This window comes from Notechis scutatus, chromosome 3 (assembly GCF_049901735.1).
Source record: "Notechis scutatus isolate UNSWTSFEM ecotype Mainland chromosome 3, rNotScu1.2, whole genome shotgun sequence".
NCBI classification, from domain to species: domain Eukaryota; kingdom Metazoa; phylum Chordata; class Lepidosauria; order Squamata; family Elapidae; genus Notechis; species Notechis scutatus.
Window position 1 is genome coordinate 117,093,208 of NC_142011.1, and position 21,514 is coordinate 117,114,721.

At 39.1% G+C, this 21,514-nt stretch overlaps 1 protein-coding gene across 1 annotated transcript in view; it reads right to left on the reverse strand.

Annotated features, from left to right (window-relative positions):
• PSD2 (pleckstrin and Sec7 domain containing 2) overlaps positions 1–21,514 on the reverse strand; it is a 95,972-nt gene that overhangs the window by 42,923 nt on the left and 31,535 nt on the right. The window contains exons 5-7 of the mRNA XM_026672486.2: positions 12,368–12,448; positions 10,184–10,296; positions 6,592–6,650 (exon numbers count right to left, since the gene is read on the reverse strand). Of these exons, the coding sequence (XP_026528271.2) occupies positions 6,592–6,650; positions 10,184–10,296; positions 12,368–12,448 (253 nt within the window). The remainder of the gene's footprint in view (positions 1–6,591; positions 6,651–10,183; positions 10,297–12,367; positions 12,449–21,514) is intronic.

Here is a 21,514-nt window from a genome sequence, read left to right on the forward strand (position 1 = left end):
ACTTCATTTTTGCAGATTCGGGCTATCTGCTGATATTCTGTCTTAGTTATATGTCCTTCTTTCCATTTTTTGTATTTGTCCTTTGTGTCTTTCTGTTTATCAGAAAAATTTTGTAGTTTCTTCTTGGTTTTCTTGCTTTTCTTTTCCAGTGGTATTGTACTGTACTGGGCTCTTATGATCATATTTTTAAGAGTTCCCCATGCTTCTTGAGTTGTTTTCCCTTTTAGGATTTTCACCCATGGAATCTTTCTCAAGCTCTCTCTGAGGTTGTTAAAATATACCCCACCATTTGCAAATAGCATTACCTATCACTAACCTTCTAAAGAGAGAAAAGCCAAGCCAAGCCAGCCCCTCAAATGGACAATGGAATGCCAAGTGGCATTTGAAAAACTTAAATGCTTGTTCACAGCTGAGACCATACTAAAATACCCAGACCCAAATATTCATTATTCAGATTGATGCCAGTGACATGGTAGCTGGAGCCATCCTACTTCAGAAAAACAGCCAAGGGGTTTTACAGTGTGCTTACACCTCTAGAAAATTGTCTGATGCTGAACATAGATGGGTAGTCTGGGAGAAGGAGGCGTACACTGTGTGATGGGCACTCCTCATGTGGAGACACTTTTTGGAGTTAGCATTTTTATTTAGTTGTAAGATAAAATAAGATACAAAATACAAAAGAAAATAGGAAAACAGTGGGGAGGAAGGGGGAAGAAGAGTGAGAAATAATTAGGAAAAAGAAAAAGAAGCATTGACTTCTGACTCTCTCTGTTGCAGTAAAATAAGGCATTAACATCAAATAATAGCTGTTTGTTTTTTCATAATAATATAAACTAGACATTTCTGTAAGAATCCATCACTCCCCTGGAGACACTTTTTGGAAGGGAGCAAAGCCCCCTTCAAAATATGGACAGACCATAAAAACATGGAAGCTTTGAAAACACCCAGGAAATTATTCCCAAAACAAGTCCTCTGGGCTTAGTACTTAGAACTGCTTCAATTTCATGCTGTGCTATCTCTCAGGGGGAAAAAAGCTTTGTAGCTGCCCTTTCCCAGCTACCTCAATATAATAGTTCCAAAACTGAAGTTATTAGCCCAACCATCCCCTCCAATCAACTAGCATCCTCTGCTATCACCAGCACTCAGGTGAAATCCAACCTACAGATGTCTGCAGATCTGCTGAAAAAGTCCTTGAGGAAAGATGAATGGTTTAATAACCACCAAGTGGACTGCACAGTGTGAGATGGTCTCATCTGGATTGGAGCCAAATTATATATACTTGAAAAGAAGCCATGATTCAAAGATGGTCAGGCACTTTGGTTTTCTAAAAACTGTTCATTTAGCAAATTGCCAGTTTTGGTGGTCATCATTGAAGGAGGACTCGAATGTCTTGTTGCCAGTTGCTCCATCTGTTCTGCAGCTAAAGGTCAACCAGGAAAAACCCCTGGCCTCCAGTGGCTAAACCCCAGACATCCTGGAAGGAAATTTCCATGGACTTTATAATGGAGCTACCAGAAAGTTCAGGAAACATGGTGATCTGGATGGTAACTGACCTCTTTCCAAACAGATGAACTTAATACCATGTTCCCAGATCTCTTCGGCATGCACACTGGCCAAGCTCTTTGTGCAACATGTATATTGACTCCATGGTGCCCCAGAGTGGATCATCTCAGATTGTGGAGTTCAATTCACTTCTCAATTTTGTCAAGTGTTTCTAAGGATACTGGGCAGCACACAAGGACTTAACTCCTCCCATCTTCTCCAGATGAATGGAGGCTGTGAACACACGAATGGCATCCTGGAGCAGTATCTTCGATACTATATTAACTACCAACAAGAGTTGACCTCCTCCCATTCACAGAGGTAGCATATAACAAGGCAGACCTCAGCAACAGCAGTTTTACACTGTTCTTTACACTGGGTCAAGACGTTGTGGTCATACCAGAACTGCCGCAAAACAATCCCCAAAACACATCATTAACAGACTGGATCAATAAGCTACAGAGCACCTTGCTAGTGGTCTGCAAAGCGCTGGAAGCACATGAAACACACAAAAAATAAGCTGATAACAAATCATCCAAACCAAAAGACATTGGAGTCTAATTATCCACCAATTATCTCCAATCAAGGAAACTCAGACAAAATGTATTGGACATTTCCCTATAATTAAAATTATCAACCCTGTGACAGTGCAATTGGAATTACCAAAAACCTTCAGATGCATTCACCCAGTTTTCCACTGCAGCCTATTGAAACTGACAATCACTTCCCACTTATTCCCCACAAAGAAACCACCTCTAATCCCTGTCCTTACTGAGGGAGAACAACACTTCAGAGTCAAAGAGATCTCATATTCACATAAACATAGAGGAAAAATACAATACTTGATACCACAGGATTTCTCCTCTTCTGAAACTGAATGGTCAATACTCAACATATTTGAACCCCAAGAATCCTCCACAAATTTCACAATAAATACCTGATAAACCCCACTGAAACCCTCATAAACATTAACCATTTCTCTTGTTTTCTTTCTGTTTCAGGAATAAACCACTTTTTCAAGAGGAGCAGAATGTCAAGTCTGTCATTGCATCACTTTAGCCCTGCTTTGTTTGATGGCATCCTGCCATAAAATGGGGGAGGGAGAAAAAAGCGACAGGGACCAGACTCAGAGGAACCAGCCCAGAACAGAGCCTGGCAGATCCAAGGACACAAGCATGAGAACAGAATGTGAACACTCACCAAAGAGGTGCCAAATTTTAGGACTGTTACCAAAACACCTAGTTTGAATTGGACAATTGTGAAAGGACCATGGGGGGAGGGCCTAGGAAAAGGGTTTATGCTGGAAAATTCAGATCTGGCTTTCCTTATGCTATAACAACTTGGCTTTAATAAAAATACACCTTTCAATACAAATGGAGTTAAGAGTCTTTCTTTCCTAAATGTCCAAGCTTGGATACTCCTGACAGAAGCAATGGGTGGAAACTAATCAAGGAGAGAACCAACCTAGAATTAAACAAAAAAATCCTGACAGTGAGAACAATTAACCAATGGAATGGCTTGCCTCCTGAGATTGGGGGTGCTTCATCTGTCTAATGTCTATGTATATTTACCCATGTCGTATAGCTGTAGTATTATTATTTATTATTCTTTACTCCTCCCTTTTATTGGTATGATGATGATAATGATGATTGTGTTGTTTTGCATGTTCATTGAGTGCTTCTGTATCTGAGACAAATTCCTTGTGTGTCTAATCACACTTGATCAAATAAAATTCAATTGAATTCAACATTGGGGCATTTTAAGAAGAGATTGGACAGCCATTTGTCTAGAATGGTATACGGCACAGTTCCCCAACCTTTCCAGCTTTGTGGATTGGCAGGCGGGAGAGAGGGGATGGTTCTGTAGCAGCTCCACTACTGAATGAAATCATTGGTTGTTCTGAGCCAAAGTGTCTCTCACATATTTCTTTTTATCATTTTTATTTCTATAAAGTGAGAAAGGTGGCAGAGACTTGGATAAATATTAGAGAAGATTTATTTAAAAACATTTATTTAAATGTATTTATTATTATTATTAAAAGTATATACTGCCCAACTCCCAGTGATTCCATGTAGTTCACAAAGTAGAAACAGAGAACAATAACAACAACAACAATGCAACAATAAAGGAACAAACAGTGCCCAAAAATGGGCAACAATAAAGACAGATCCACAGTACTCAGAAGGGCCTTCAACCACTTTAACCAAAGGTTTGGGCAAAGAGGCAGCAGGAAAATTGAAAGCTGCCAATTATAATTAAAGGGATCAAGTTGTCTGGGGGGAAAAGGAGAACTCAAGCCAATAAGAGAAGATGAAAATCTAGGTAGAAATTTAGATTTTAAGTAAGTCAGCTTCACCACAAAGGACCATATTTGAAATGCAGTGAGGTGCTTGAAAAATGATTCTCAAAAATATGGACTTTTTCCAAATGAAGAAATGACCGGTAGGGACCCAACTGAGCTCCAAAAAAGAGCTGGGATTACATTTGCATTGTTTTTATTATATAGATGCATTATACAGTATTACAGCTATTTATCTTGGACTATTTTAATAGTTGTACTTAAAAAAAAAGATTACTGCAAGTAAAATGTGTGGGGAGAAGATATTGGGGGACTGTATTCTTCAAAAGAGTTAATGAATTGCAGCTTTAAATTTGATTGATTAACTGAGCTATAACATTTATGACACATATATAAAGATGCAAATTATCAGATTTAATGGTGCTGACCTAGAATCCATTGGTTGTTGTTGTTTTTAACTGTGGAGTGTTTCTTATTAAAGTAACTGTTTTTCAGTGTACTCAACAAATTTCAGCCTTCATCTAACAAAGACAATAATCCTGATAATTCTATTTTTATTGATGTGCAAGATAAATGTTCTTCTTTTAAACATACTAATTTAACAAACTGAATATTACAAAACAAAAATCAAGAATAAGAGTATCCTCAGAATATCCCTGCCTGCCTGCCTGCCCTTGGCAGATTCAAGGGTAAGGATGAGAATGGGAAGCCTCCTAGAAGCAGCTCACTTTTATTACCTTTCTTAAAGTAGCTCAACTCCCTGCCCCCCATGGGCCATTTTATTAAAACCCAACTATCTTTTCATCTAATTTCAGTAATACTGTCTTGGGAACTGGGGGTTGCCTATTTCTATACTAACGCAAAACTAAAATGCTTCACGAGTAATTTCACATATACAGTACTAAAGAATTTCATGCAAGAGTCAATTTGGTGCAATGGTTAAGACACCAGGCTAGAAACTAGGAGAACATGAGTTCTAGTCTGACCTTAAGCATAAAGCCAACTGGGTGACTTCTTGCTAGTTGCGCTCTCTCATCCCTCGGAAAGAGACAATTACAAACCACTTCTGAAAAATCCTTGCTGAGAAAACTGCAGGGACCAGTTGCCAGAAGGCACACACAACAACAAACACATTTTTATGACAAATTGTACTATTTAATACATAAGTATGGTTTATTTATTCTATTTAGTAGATTTTTATCAAGCCTTTATTACTTTATAAGTAACTCAGGGTGGCAAATGTGGTTAATACTCCTTCCTTCTCTTTTTTCCCTAGAACAAGTACTGTGTTTGAGGTGGGTTGGGCTGAGACAAATGTAACTAGGCCAAAGTCACCCAGCTGGCTTTCATACCTAATGGGGGACTAGAATTCACAGTCTCCTTGTTTCTAGGACAGAACCTTAACTACACCAAAGTGATTCCCATAATTCCCATTTGATGACCTTAAAATATATTTTATTATTCTTTATTTCTACAAAATTAAATATTTTTAACGAGTCTGTCAGGTCCACCATCTTCAACCCGACACCGCACTGGCATCCTGCCATCAAAGGTCTGGGAGGGGAGGCATGAGGGACAGACAAATGGGCAACAATAATCTGTAGGCATTTTTGTGTGGGAATTTGGGAGGTGGGGGTGACAGCTGAAGAAAAGCAGATCACCATGGGACCGATTCGTGCCAAGGTGTCTTCAAGGCCGTTTGCCCTGAGTGTGGAAAGTTACCAGCCCAAACACATCCAGGTGACATCACATTGGCTGGGGTGGGGTTGAACTGGTCATGGGGGATTGAAGGAAATAGTTTGGTCTTGTTGCATGGGAAACTCAGATTCCACCTGATTTTACTGCAACCAGCATCTCTTAGTAAAAGTACTTTTCACTTGAAACAAATGGAGTCGAGGGTTTTTCTTCCCTAAGGGATGAGACTGGGGCAGGTCTGACAGAGTCATTGTTATGAGACTTAACATAAATAAAATTATTTACAATATATGAAGTACTAGATTTTGTATATGTTAAGTTCTAGATTTGTATTTATACCAATTGTGGTAGGGTAACATCAGACCATCCCCAAATATACATTTTGATATTGTATTCTGAAGGATTATTATATCTGTCTCCTCTCAGTAGGACAATATTTTTATTAAGCTAATTTGGAGTCACACGTTCTTAAGTTTCATTAAGCAACATAGCACGTAAAGCAGGGAATGAAAAAAGGGTTGCTGTTCAAGCCTCAAGCCTGTATTTCATTATCAACTTAACGAACTACAGTAAAGCATGCAGACATTCCAGGTAGCTTATGTCAAGATGTCAGGACTTTCTCAAGGGCTGATGAGCTGAAGAAGCAAATCAACAGTAGCTAATCCTTCACTTGAACGTGTTAAACCCAGTTGTTAACTTGAAAATTTCTTCATATTGAGGTAAAACACATGGCTAACTCCTATGGTAGGTGAAGAATAGAAACTAGAGTTTTATGTTAACAAATAATTTGGAAATAATTTAACTGATATGCTGGCTAAGATCAAAAGTATACTTTTTAAAAAGCTACATTTGGCAGTTTCTTTTGCTCTATCTAGAGCATGAAAGTAGATTTAATTGAAATGTTTCAGTCACTCTCCTCTACCATTTCTTTTACAATATTCATTTCCAAACTATTCTAGTGTTCCCAGATAGCCTCATATTTACCATAAGAGAAGAGTCAAAGGGGAAATCTGAGGGGAGAATCAAAGTTAGTCTTTTTTATTAGCCATACTTACATGGCCATGGAGATCAGTATTCAGCAGCATCAGAGCACAGGTGAGTGTATGGATTCCATCTGGAAAATACAAAGAATTTAATATACTTTAAAATTAGTCGCAACTGCACCGCAATCAATTTGGCAGTCTCAAGCGTCTCACAGCTGCCACAGTGCTCTGGTGACTGGACAGGGGGTCAGGATTCAATCCAGATGGCCAGTACCCCCCCCCCCAAGGTTCAATCCTGGAGATGAACTGCAGAATTGTCCCGAAACGTCTGAAATGGCCGCCGATGCTGAAAAGGGGCAGAAGCGCCTTGCGGTTTTTGCAGCTAGCACAGGTCAATAAGAACGGACCAGGAGAAAGTGAGTTGAATAAGACACTGACTCCCGCCCCCCCAGCCCAGGTCACACGGGCTCTCAGGGGCACCTCCAACCAAATTTACAATCACAATTCCAAAAACCAGTCTACCAGCAAAGAATTTTTTTTAAAGGCAGTAAAAAAAAGCGAAAAACAAAAGTGTCAAACCTGCTCTAAGCCACTCGAAGAGGGGAAAAAAAACTCAATCCGGGGGGGTGAAGATTCTTCTACAATCTTAACTATTCAGAGCCCTTAAAGGGTGGTCTGAACACGCTGAGACCAAGTGAAGAACTGGGGACCATTATCAGGGGGTGTGTCCTTAGTTTTCAACTTGGTCTGCAGAGCTATGAGACTAGAGACTACCCATCCTGGATTCTCTCTTCGGCTCAGTGGAGAACAAGGCAGTTCCTATATCTGCTTAGCTCACAGGAAAGGTCAAGATTTTAAAGTCTGAGACCAAAAAGCTAGAAGTAGCTGATAAGATTAATTTTGTCCCAAATCCAGGAACTGGATTCTATGGAGTCAAGGGCTATTCTTTCCTAGGGAGTAGCTGGGGCCAGTCTGACACTTTTGATGATATTATATACTTTCATTTATTTTCTAATCCATGTGCAAGTTTTTCTATCTTGTCTTGAGATTCTGAGATGTATCTTTTCATGGCTCTTTGCGCCATTCGTAGCTTTTGTAACGGTTGTGAGGTTAGTGTCCATTATTTCTGTGAAACTAAAACTGAAACTCCTCTCCTCTGCTTGTGTTTTGCATTTGGAACAGATTTCTTTTCAGGTGGGGAGGGAGAGTACAACTCCTTAGCATCAATTAATAATAATATATGCAGGGGTGGGATTCAAAAATTTTAACAACTGGTTCTGTGGGCGTGGCTTGGGTAGTGGGCATGGCTTGGTGGTCATGTGACTGGGTGGACATGGCTTGGTGGTCATGTTATTGGCTGGGTGTGGCCAATTCAACATCACTCACATTGAGGCACGCATCTCTTCGCCTGGCCTCTCATGACTGTGGGGATGCTGCAACAGTCATAAGTGTGAAAAATGGTCATAAGTCACTTTTTTCAGTGCCATTGTAACTTTGAATGGTCACTCCACACAAACAAAATACCAGCAACGGAGGGGGAAAAAAATCCAGAGATGTTCCTGAGACAGGAAGTCTAGTCCTGCCAAGAATGTAATAAGGGTTAACGGAGAGGCAGTTTCTATAAGCAACACCAGAATGTTTCCTTCCTGCCTTCCTAACAGGATTAGGCCAGTAATTTCTTCTAACAACTGGTTCTCCGAACTGCTTAGAATGTTAACAACCGGTTCTAGCAAATAGGTGCGAACTGGTAGAATCCCACCTCTGAATATATGAAATACTAATGCTCTGATGGTGATTTCGAAAAATCATTTCTTAGTGAGTACCTAGAAGCCAAGAGGAAGGGAAGCATGCTGGAGTTGTGAAAGAATGCTGGGAAGGGAAGCGTGCTGGAGATGTGAAAGAACATATATACGTATGTATGTATGCATGTATGTATGTGTGTGTGTGTATATGTATATGTATATGTATGTATGTGTATGTACAGTATATATGTATATGTATAAAAATAACATTCAGACATGATGCCAACAGCTATAAAACAATTATCTTCTAAAGGCCTTCTGAAACAGCCAAATTATTACACCTCTGAAATCTCTCTTATTTCTACCCATTTTGCCCTGCAATGAAGCATCTGCAGATGTTTTATGCTTCCCATTATAGCCTTTGGGTTGGTTTTTTTTCAGATGAATTTTGAAGTAGCTTGAGTTTGTCTTAAAATCTTAAATCATGACTATAGGCTTTAAGATGTGTGGAGTTTAAGATGCAGGGACTTCAACTCCCATAATTCTCCACCCAGAATGCGAGCTGGAATATTTTGGTGGGAAGTCCACACTTTTTAATGTTGCCAAATTTAAAAAACACTGATTTAGATCAACCCATATCCTCTTTGAATCTCCAATTCAAATGTCATCAGGCTTACTTGTGAAAGCCTCATTTTTAAGCCTAAATTACATAAGATACAAGAAATATACCCGTGATGACGAATCTATGGCACGTGTGCCATAGGTACAGGCACGCGAGCCCCAGCCAAACTTACCCTCACTGCGCATGCGCGTGCCTCCCAGCTGATTTTCGGCCTGTTTGAGACCGTTTTCGCCCTCCCGGACACTCGAGGGAAACCTCTGCAGCCTCAGGAGGCTGAAAAATGAGCCTTCCAGAAATACCGGAAGTGCCGAAACGGGCCCATTTTCAGCCTCCCAAGGCTGCAGAGGCTTCCCTCGAGTGTCCGGGAGAGAGAAAATGGCACCAAACTGGCCGAAAATCATCTGGGAGGCACACGCATGTGCAGTGCAGGTAAGGGGTGGGGCGGGGGTGCTTCCAGCACATGCACAGGGGGGAGGGGCACATTGCATTGTGGGTGCTGGCACATGCGCTATCACACGCGTGCACACTTTCAGCACACTACAACAAAAAGTTCACCATCACTGAAATATTATCATTTGATATTTCAGATATTATCCTTCTTCCACTCTCTGTCCTTTGCACTTTACCCTTATTCCTTCATACAGTATCATCTATGTATATAAAAGCGAAATACCACTCATGCAGCATCATGAAATTTCCAGAACCTACAAACTTGAAATTTGGCACATATGTTCCTCTTGGCTTCTGGATGCTCACTAAGAAAGGATTTTTTGAAATGACCATCAGAGCATTAGTATTTCATATATTATTATTAACACGCTCTGATGCTAAGGAGTTCTATTCCCCCTTCCCACCTGAAAAGTATTTACTGCTATTACATGTCTTTTGAGCCTTATATCCTTGGGCACAAATGTACCAAGAACCCTATTAATAGCATACAAACTTCAGCTCACCATACTGTATGTAATTGTCTTCTGGAAAGAGGGACAGGAAGAAAAATGGTAACAATAGTATCTGAAACACTATTCTACTGTTTTAGGAATCTGCATGTTCCATGGAAAAATATCTCCCCTTCTCAGCTGATGTCTTTATTCCCTCTTGCTTTATTCAGGAAGAGAAAAGTTAGTTGTTTTTCCCCCCTGCAGCCCTGTGCAGTTCCTTTGATAAATTCAAGCACTGTTTCTCTAGCAGCCTCTTAAGCTAGAATTCTGTCATGAGTTGAATACAATTTAAATAAATTAATTACTGAAATAAATTCATCTGAGTTTGAGGCTAAAATCTGAGCGTCATCAGCTCTTACCTTCCAATGTGCTCTCCTGGGGATTGCAGTGGCAGTATCTGCGAGAGAAATGGATGAGGACCCGCTCCCGTTCCTGTGTCTCTCCCATAAGGGGGAAAGCTTTTAGGAAAGCTCTAAACATAGAAAGAAAGTATTTAGAAAGCAACTAAACAAACAAAAGATTTAATATATCAAACTTTTTTCAAGTTTTAAAAGTACCAAACCTTTTGGGATCAAAGACATTCTGTGAGGATTTGAACTCTAGAGGCTGTAAGTCAGGGGTGTCAAACTCAAGGCCCGTGGACCAGATCCAGCCTGCAGGCTGTTTAAATCTGGCCCGCGGGACTGGCCTGGAACTATCAAAGGACCGGCCTGCGGCTAAAATGGGCCATGTGCACCCCCCCCAGCACCTCATTTTCACCCTCCATGGCCTTCTGCAGCACTTTGCCAGCCAAAAATGGGCTGAAAACTGGGATGAAAAGGGATGGGGAAAAAATGGGTCAAAAACAGCAGAAAAATGCCCGAAAATGGGCCACGTAGTCCATTTTCGGCTGGCAGAATACACAATATTTTTGTAAATTTGAAATGTATGAAAAGAAAAGAAAAACAAAAGCCAAAGGGCTAAATACCTTTTACATCAGTCCCACACCAGTGAATTTATATCTAGATGTTTCATTGAAAATTTGGCTTGCAAAATGGAAAGCAGAATAGCTTGGATTTACAATACATTTGTAGAATATATGAACAAAATAAAATGAAAAGGCCAGCTTTTTCACAATAATTAATTAGATACCTTCAGGAAATCCATAGCAAAATATAAATGCAATATGTCTTCCCAATTCCTATTCCCCAGGAACCAGCATTAAAAGTGATCCTGCTTCTAAGTACTGCATTTAATATATGAGCATAATGGCTAGAAGTTATTGAGCTATATCTCTTTTGTCAATTGTCAAAACCCCTCTTAAAATCAAATCAAAGTTGTACTCTATTTTAACCCATGATAGTGAATTATATAGTTTAATAATGTGCTGGGTGAAAAGCACTCACTGTAGCACCTGTGAACCAGATCATATTTTTATTAAGCTATTTACCATAACCACTAGATATCTTTCCTGATTTGTCACTGCTAATTCACCGGCTTAGGTCTGAAGTTAGAATTGTTTTCTTCAATGTACTTCATCTACTTATTTACAGTGAAATGTCTTCTGTTTGAGCAGCACAGAATCAATAGAAAGAAACATGTCATAGATGCAAAAGAAATGTATATTAACCAAACCAAAGTTGGAAACAGGAGAGGGGCAAAAGTTCCCTAGCAGTCACAACTATGCAGATGAAGCTCCATCCCTTTTATATTTTGCAATGCATGCAAAAAAGGGCTGGAATTTAAATCATACGGCTGTGGCTGCCCTGAAAACACCCTGATTAGAAATCTGAAATAGAAGGTATAATTTCATTTTACAGATAAACATGTAAAATAAAACAGATAGCACTTTAAACAGAAAAAGTTGCTTTAGGAAAATGTAATTTCCAGTAAAGAAGAGGTTAATGTAGGGTTGGAGTTTTCCCAATAGCCTTTTTATTAAAGGGTGCCCTCACACCCTGATCCTGCCTTTCAGCCCATGGAAATTTATTTACTAAAATTATAGGTAACTCAAGGCAGCACCCTCCCGCTCTTATTTTCTCCACAGCAACCCTGTGAGGTGAGTTGGGCTGAGAGAGTATGACTAGCCCCAAGTAACTCAGCTGGCTTTCATACCTAAAGTGGGAGTAGAACTCACAGTTTCCTGGTTCTAGGCCAGCACCTTAACCACTATACCAAACTGGTTCTCAATGGAGTCCAAACATCTTGGATGAAAACATCATACTAATTCTTCATAGAAAGACATCTTCGCCTTGTTATTTATTAAACATTACAAGCAAAGCAAATGTAAACTGGGGTCGTGGTTTGCCATCATGCTCAATGGATGAAGAGAAGAGGCCTGAGAGAATAATATTTACATGTGGATCAGACTACTCAGTGAGTTTCTGCTCAACCAACCCACATTTCAAACTTCTTTACCCTTTATAATATCCAACATTTTCTTTACAGATGAACAGTGCTTGTTTATAAACAACCAATGCTATCTCTTTTTTTAACCCTAAAAATGGTTAAGTAGTTAATCTTTACAAAATTCCAGAAACATAAAATTAATAGATTCTGCTCACCTGAGTGCTTTATCCAAGGTCAACCCAGTAAAGTCGAAGAAACGGAGATACTCTTCTGCTACCATTTTGCTAAATTCATTACTGTAATTAAAGATGACACCATCCATAATTATGGGCATACTCTTCACAAAGAATCCCATAAATGAATATGTTTCCGAGTATACAATATATACCAAACTAGTGTATACCTCAAATTGGGAGTGGAAAAACCAAATTTGATTGGGTTAAGAGTAAGTTACTATCCTCTCATTGGAATTTGGAAAAAAAAATCATTCTCATTTTTTGCTCTCAGTACAATTCTGAATTTTGTTCTCCTTTTAATGTATAAACAATAAGTTAAACCTCAAATGGAAAATTGGAAACAATAGACTGATACAAGTATCAAAGTTTTTTTTTGGTATAAACCTCTTAATAGCTTGGTTTGGAGAACCTTACACTCTACCTAGCTGTATTTATTTCTAATATGTCTAAGAATAGGGATTTTGTTTATGCATTTATTGTACAGACGCATTATTCCATCATTCCATATTCTGGAAGCATTTTTTTACTTCCGTACTGGGAGAGCTGCTTTACATATATTTAGAAATGCATCAGGGAAGTGGAGATGGAGAACTGAGGAAGGAGATATATTTATTTGCTTGTTTGTTAAATTTATTTGCTGCCTGTCTCACTATGGGGGCTACTTTTGGCAGCTTACATCAATAAAAACAGAAAAAGAAGTGTAAATATAACAACAGTAAATGGAACAATAGAATAAACAATGAAAAAGATAATAATGGTATAGTGATATGAGAAGATGGGTGGATTTTGCCATCCCTCCCATTGCAGGGAGCAATGGGGGAAGTGGGATTAGCTTTCAATCCAGTAGTCACTTCCAGTGTGATACTCCCCTATTGGGGCCCCAGGTCAACCAGCGGAGCAGCTCTTCAGAATGGGAGGCTGGAGGCAGGTTTCACCTTGGAGGGCAGGATGTTCCAAAGTGTGGGAGGGAGGGGCTGACGTTGTAGCAATGCAACGCATCTTATGGGGCTCTGTGGGATCGTGCTGAAATCCAAACTGCCGGGCGGTCCAGACAGATCTAAATTGTCTCAGAGGAGCAACGAACAAAGAGAGTGCACTCTGCTGATCTCAGGGAGCCTGCAATCTCCCTGACTGATCCAGAGAAGGTTCTCAAACTCAAAAGGAAGGAAAAGAAAGCTATTGTGTGTTAGACTGAAGCCATGACAGCCAATTGGAAAGAAGTGTAGATAACTGAATGACAGTGTGATCGATCTAGGTGAGAGATTGTTAACTTTGAATTTTAACATTAATGGAAGAAAGAGCCCACTGGAAAACATCTGGGTGTAAGTGGGATCTAAAAAGGAGGAAGTGGAACTGTTTTTCTTCCACCTCCTGAGAAAAATGGCAAGAAAAGCCTAAGAGCCATTTTTAAAGCAGGAATTTAAGTCAAAGAACTTTAAAAAAAGTGGAAAACTTTGCAACGGACTGGAATATAATATAATCAAATATAATATTGACTAATGTAGAAGTTTTTGGATACTACAAAACTTGGACATACTTTTTTATTCTTATTCCAACAAAATTTGAACTGGAACATACTATACAAAAGGAGGAAGAAAAAGAGAGAAGTAGAGCAACAGTGCCACCTACAGGCAGAGGTGAAAGCCAGGAGGTGCAAGGGAGAAAGAGGAAAAATACATAAAATACATAACCTTGAGGAACTGTGAAACTGAAGATAAGAACTGACTGCTAGATAAACAATTATTGTACTACAAGTTGTTTAGACTGAATAACAAGACAGATAGTGAGATTCTCTTAGAACTCAAAAGAAAATAAAACAGATAAAACAAAATAGAAGCTGAGAACAGCAAAACATTTCTCTTTCTCCTACCCTTACCCCACCCCACCCCACCCCTTTTTTTTTTGCTCTGTTAACTCTCTATTTGTGGATATAAAATAACTGGTGGTTGAAATCTAGGACTTGGTGGGCCTATGTGGATTACAATTTATCAACTAATCAATTCTTTTTTTTATATAAGAAAGGATTAGGATTTGAAGAACCTGAAGAAAAACAAGAATGATGGGGTCAAAAGATTGATAACCTTTGGATTACAATGTATATTTTTTATCTTTTTCTTGGATTATAATTGATAATTTTACCCTTTACTTTTTGTAGATTATAAATATTAAAACACTTCAAAATGAGGAAAGCACCATCTGCACAATTTTCATCATCATCAGCAACACCTAGTCCATCAGGTCAGAGGTCTTTGGATGCTATGATACAGCAAGAGAAAGTGAACACGATGCAGGCAGACTTAAAAATTATGATCCAAGCCCTGCATGATGATTTGAAGGAAAGAATAGGGAAAGTAGAGGATAAAATAGAGAATTTTCAACAAATGATGAACAGTGAACAATGCATACAGAAAGTAGAAGAGAAAGCTGAACAAACAGAAAAAAAGAATGGAAGAAGTTGATTACAGACTTACATTGGCAAATAAAAATAAAGAAAGAACAATAATATCACTAGAGATGGACAGGGCTGATTATTATCTGCAATTCCAGAATATTGAGGAAGAAAAGGGAGAAAATCTAGCAGAGAAATTGGCAGAGCTGCTGGCGGATGCTCTGGAGGTGACCAAATAAAAAGTTTTTGCTAAGATTGATGAAACATTTAGAGTTCATACCAGATATGAGACAAGAAACAGACTTCCTAGAGAGGTACATGTGAGATTTACTAAAAAAAGCAATGAAAGCAGAGATTTTACAAAGAGCGAGAGATGATCCTTTGAAATATAAAGGGAAAGAAATAGTGGTCTTAAAACAGATTCCAAGAAGAGTTAGAGAAATAAGGAAAGAATATCAATTTCTGACAAAACAACTAATCAAAAATGGAGTGAATTTCAGATGGCTGATACCGGAGGGAATATTGATGACCTGGATGGAACAAAGACATAGATTGGATTCCATAGAAAAAGCAGAACAATTTTATGAGCACTACTTTGGTTCACAAGAGGAAACGAGAATAAGAGAGGAAAGAGGGGACAGATGACAAGAGGAAACTACAGGAGAGAGAAATATGCAACAAAAAGAATGTGAAAGAGATGTGGAGGAAATAGCAAAAAGAGAAGGAGCGAAACCAAAATAATTGAGAGAGATAAGAACAACTAGAACAACAAAACCCATCTATAAGTAAAACTATGGAGGAAGAAATAAAATTAATATCAATTAACATAAACGGACTGAACTCTGCAAGAAAAAGGAAAAGGACTTTTAGTAAATTAGAAAAATTAAAGTTAGATATAATCTGCTTGCAAAAAGCGCATATTAAAAACAACAAAACAAAATTGATTGATTTAATTATTTATTTTTGTCAATGGCTTACAAGATAATAGGTATAAGTAAAAACATAGTTATGAATACATGAACACATTTAAGAAAAATAAAAATAAATAAAAGAAACAATAGGCACGATGGTGTGCTTATGCACATCCCCTACAGACCTCTTAGGAAAGGGGTGAGGTCAATAGTAGACAGTCTAAGGCAGTGGTCCCCAACCTTTTTTGTACCAGGGACCAGTTTCACGCAGAAACACTTTTTCAAGGACCGGGGGAGGAGTCCGAGTTTGGTGGTTTGCTTGCAGACGTTTCATTACCTGACTAGTAACATCTGATGTTGTTACCTAGTTGGGTAATAAAACGTCTGCCAGCAAACCACCAAGTTCAGGGAGCGCCAATGCCTCCTCATTGCAACCCTGAGCGACAGATATTCTCTTCTATTGGGACATTTAAAATGGAGGGTTTCAGCTGCAGATTCAGGAACTGAGCTGGGCTGAGGAGCGCCTTCAAAACTGAGCGCTGGGCGGCGGCGGCCCACGGCTGTCTCCGAGGCTCAGGACAAGTCCCTGCAGGACGGCTGAGAAGCCCCGCCTCTTGGCCCTCCCTCCCTCAGCCTCATCCCTCAGGTGTCTCCCTCCCTCCCTCAGCCTCATCCCTCAGGTATCTGCCTCGTTCCTCTCTCAGTCGCTCTCTCGCTCCTCCACCAGCCCAGGAAGAAACTGCTTCAAAGAAGCCGGCAGGGTGGCTTTTCCTGTCGGCGCAGCTCTTCCGAAGCTCCCATTCACCCCCACCCCGCCGCCCTCGGTTCAATCCAGTGCTCCGTTCTGCCTGCCTGCCTGCCTGCCTTGGTTTCTGGATGTTTTGGAGCAGCTTCGGCCGAGTAAAAGAGGCGAATAGTTATTATTCTCAGCCGAAGCTGCTCCGAAACTACCAGAAACGAAGGCAGGCAGGCAGGCAGAACGGAGCACTGGATTGAACCTGGATTGATTGGCGGCGGGGTGGGGGTGAATGGGCGCTTCGGGGGAGCTGCGCCGACAGGAAAAGCCACCCTGCCGGCTTCTTTGAAGCAGTTTCTTCCTGGGCTGGTGGAGGAGCGAGAGAGCGACTGAGAGAGGAACGAGGCGGGAGGAAACCGAAGCCACTGAGCCAGAGAGTAGGACAGGCTTTGGTTGCTTCCTCCCTCCCCTTCTTTCATTTGTGTCCTTGATCCCTGATCCCAGCAGCATTCACCAAAGGCGAAGAAAGCCGCCATTTTTTTTATTTTTATTTTCTTTGCAGCCCGGTACAAAGTGATACACGGACCGGTACCGGTCCGCGGCCCGGTGGTTGGGGACCCCTGGTCTAAGGTTAAAGTTTTTGGGGTTTGGGGAAGAAACCACAGGGTCAGGTAGAGTATTCCAGACATTGATCACTCTGTTGCTGAAGTCGTATTTCCTGCAATCAAGTTTGGTGCAATTAACCTTGAGTTTGTATCTATTGTTTGCTCTTGTGTTGTTATGGTTGAAGCTGAAGTATTCATTGACAGGTAGGACATTGTAATGTATGATTTTATATACTATACTTGAAGGCAGCGTAGTTCTAGGTTTTCTAGGTCTAGAATTTCGAGTCTGGTGGCATAAGGTATTCTGCAACGAGTAGAGGAGTGGAGAACTCTTCTTGTGAAATATTTCTGGACTTTCTCAACTGTGTTAATATCAGACACATAATGTGGGTTCCAGACTGATGAGTTGTATTCGAGTATTGGTCTAGCAAATGTTTTGTATGCTCTAGTTATTAGTATAATATTACCAGAGAAAAAGATACGTAAGATTAGGTTAACAATTCTTAATGCCTTTTTGGCTATATAGTTACAGTGGGCTCTAGCACTTAGGTCATTAGAGATGAGTACTCCAAGATCCCTGACAAAGTTTGGATCATCAACAAGGTCTTGACTATTCAGCCTGTATTTTATTTTCTGATATTTTTTGCCAATATGTAGGACAGAGCATTTATTTGTTGAGATTTGAAGTTGCCATTTGTTTGACCATTCTGATACCTAGTCAAGGTCTTTTTGAAGGGTAGCAGTATTGTCTGTGGTGTTGAATAGCTTTATATCATCAGCAAAGAAAACGCAGTTGCTCTTGGTATGATCACAGAGGTCATTTATGTAGAATATGAAGAGAGTTGGTCCTAAAACACTACCTTGGGGGACACCACTGTTGACAGGTACAGAATTTGATAGGACTCTCCCAATTTTGACCATTTGTTGTCTGTTTGACAGGAATGCTTCTAGCCAGGTATGTAGGCGTCCAGAGACACCATAAAATTTTAGTTTTAGGAGTAGTTTGTCATGTACCACTGAATCAAAGGCTTTACAGAAGTCTATGTAGATTGCGTCCATTGCTTTGCCCTGATCGAGTCGAGTAGTCCATATGTTTCGCAGTGTAAGAGTTGCAGATTACATGATAAGTTTTTTCCTGAAACCAAATTGTTTATTAGAGAGTACGTTGTTTATTTCTAAGTGGAGGATGATGGATTGGTTAATAATTGATTCCATGACTTTACAGGTGACGCAGCATAAAGAGATTGGTCTGTAATTTTCAACTAGGCTGGGGTCTCCCTTTTTGAAGATGGGGATGACCGTGGCTTGTGACCATAGTTTTGGCAAGGAGCTGGTCCTGAAAGATTTTTCAAAGATTATGCTTAGAGGTTCGGCTATGGCAGTGGGTAGCTTTTTTAAGAAGTAGGCACATATTCCATCCAGTCCAATAGATAGAGATGGTTTTAGATTGCGTAGTGCTTTTTCAACATTGTCTTCTGTAAAATCGATATGTATTACATCATTGTAGTTGTCTGTGGTTCAACTAGGAAATACTGGGCATGATCCGTTGCTGCTTACAAATACTGAGCCAAAGAATGTATTAAAGTGGTTGACTTTAATAGTGTCATCATTGCAGTCTTTACCATTAGGTCCTTTCAGGGGTGGAATGGACCTTGAGTCTTTTAGTTTGTTGTTTACAAAATTGTAGAAAGCGCGGGTGGAATTGGTGTGTAGAAGGTTTTTTTCTTGTTTAATGTGATAATTGGTCCATTAAGTTTTTATCTGGTGGCATAAATTTTTGTATCGGCTTTTGAAGTTGGCAACGTGACCAGATTTGTTCTTCCGCCAAAGTGATTTCTCTTTGGATTGAAGCTTCCTTATTGTTATGGGTAATTTGTTTTTTCTGGTTTTGGGAGTTGTTAATGGTACATATAGTTTGATGACTCTTTTGACTTCAAGTAAAAATATGTTGTAATGGTCTTCTACAGTATTGCATCCAGAGAATAGAAATTGCCAATCAAGGGATGAGAGATTGTTGTCTACAAGATCATAGTTGCCTTTTTTGAAGTTATAATTGGGGATTCCATCACTGTGATTATTTTTGTGTGGACGTATGTTGAGACAAAAGTCAATCATGTTGTGGTCACTGTTGGAAAAGGGTTCTTTAATTTATATTCCGTAAATTGAATTCAAACTATTGCAGAAGATGACATAGAGGCAGTTGTTAAGTCTAGCGTTGTTGGTTACTAGTTGTTCTAGTCCCAGATTTGTTACTGCATTGTAGAAGGTTGCATGTGTGTGTTCAGTTGTACATTTGTTAAGGGTCCAGTTAATATGAGGCAGATTGAAGTCACCAAGAAAGATAAAAGCGTGTGGGCAAGATGCTGCCCATGTTAGTAGTGTATTTGGCTTGTTTGCATGTTCAATGTCATAATCAGGGGCTCTGTAACATAGTAAGAACTGAAATGTGATATTTAAGGACAGGTCACAGATGGTCTCAGGAATAGCAAGCTCCTGGGTAACTTGGATGTTTTTTAGATGTAGGGACTTTTTATAGAAGATAGCAACACCACCTCCTCTCTGGATTTCACGATCTGATCGGTAAACATCTCTTACTGTGGTAATGGAGTCAGGGAGAGATGTGTTGAGCCATGTTTCACAGACAAATATAATGTCGAATTTAGCCGTATTTAGTAAGAGGAGAAATTCAGGTATTTTATTTACAAGGCTTCTTGCATTGAGTAGCTTGCATTTAAGGCCAGTTGTGGTTGGAATAGAGGTAGTTAGAGGCGTGCATGCCTAGTTTTGAGTGATGTTGGATTGGATGGGGTGGGATTGGATGCAGAGTTGTGGGTTGTGTGACTTTCTTTTGATGCAATCAGCTCTGTAGTCAATGTATAGATCCTTTTCTCCATTGTCTAGACCGGTTTTAAGTTCTGCGCGGAGTTCACGGGAGTGGATTCTTTGCAGTATGGATAAGTCTGGTCTTGAGCGAAGTTTTTTGTGGTTGGGATTGGTTTTTGCAATGGTATTTATTGTATGAATGAATATGTGTTTGCTGGACTCATTTTTGCATACAACTCTACAAAATCTTGGGGCCACAGAGCCGTCATTGTATTTGCACCCAGGGCTATCTCTAGTTATTTCAATGATATTTTCAGGATATCCCAAAATTGAGAAGTTATATACTTCTTTATCACAACAAAAGAAGAGGGGAATAGCCCTTTATGTAAAAGAAACAATTAATGTTAAGTACATTTTTATGTATGAGGAAGGAAGGATTTTGATGGTGGAGATATCACAGATACTCTTAATAGCAATAAAAGCTTCAAATAGTAACCAAGAGGATTTTTATGGTAAACTTTATAAGAAAATAATAGAACTTGAGTATAAAAATATATGTATAGTATGAGACTTTAATGCAATTGTGGATGTGGAATTAGACTACAAAACTATAAAAACAAACAGAACAGCCAGGAAAACACTTCCAAAGGCTTTCTTCAAAATGGCAGAAGAACTAGGTATCCAAGATGTATGGCAAGAGACACATCCCAAGGGAAATCAATACTCATTTTATTCAAAGAGACATATGTCTTGGTCAAGAATAGACATGATATGGATGTCAGCAAAGCTAAAATCCAATGTACAAGAAATAAATATAGAAATAAGCAATTGGGCAGATCACAATCCAATGAAATTTATATGGAAGGGACAAAAAGGGAAATTAAGATGGATGTTGAACGAATCAATATTAAAAGAAAAGGAATTTATTCAATTTATAGAAAGAGAGGTGGACTTTTTCTTTAAAGAAAACAGAAAAGAAAAAATGTCACTACAAAATGTATGGGACACAGCTAAGACATATATTAGAGGATTAACTATAACATATATGGGAAAGAAAAACAAAAAGAGACAAAATCAAAATATATTAGAAGACGACTATAAGAGACTAGAGATAGAACTACAAAAAGATCCACAAAAAAGAATATAAAAAACCAAGTGGAATTAATAAAACATAAGCTGAACTTAATAGATAAAGAAGAAGTAGCACAAAAAATTAAAAGTGCTAAACAAAATTTCTTTGAAAATACAAATAAACCAGGAAGATGGTTGGCATATAAAGTGAAAAAAGAGAAAGAAAAGAAATTGATACCTCAATTAATGGATGATGAAGGAATTCTTCACCATCAAAATGACAACAAAAAAGTGATTCAAAATTATTGTGAAAAAATGATCAAGAGGCCATTGCAGAAGATAAAATAAAACAATATTTAGAAAAAGTGGAACTACCTAAAGTACCTGAAACAGTGAAAGCAATGCTAGATGAATGTATAACAATGATGGAACTAACAGAAGCAATTAAGAGACAAAAGAATGGCAAAACACCAGGTCTGGATGGACTACCAGTAGAACTATACAAAAACTTACAAAATACTTCAAGTATTTCAATGTTGGAAGTATTCAATGAACTATTGTTAGCAGCAAAAGCACCAAATTCATGGATGG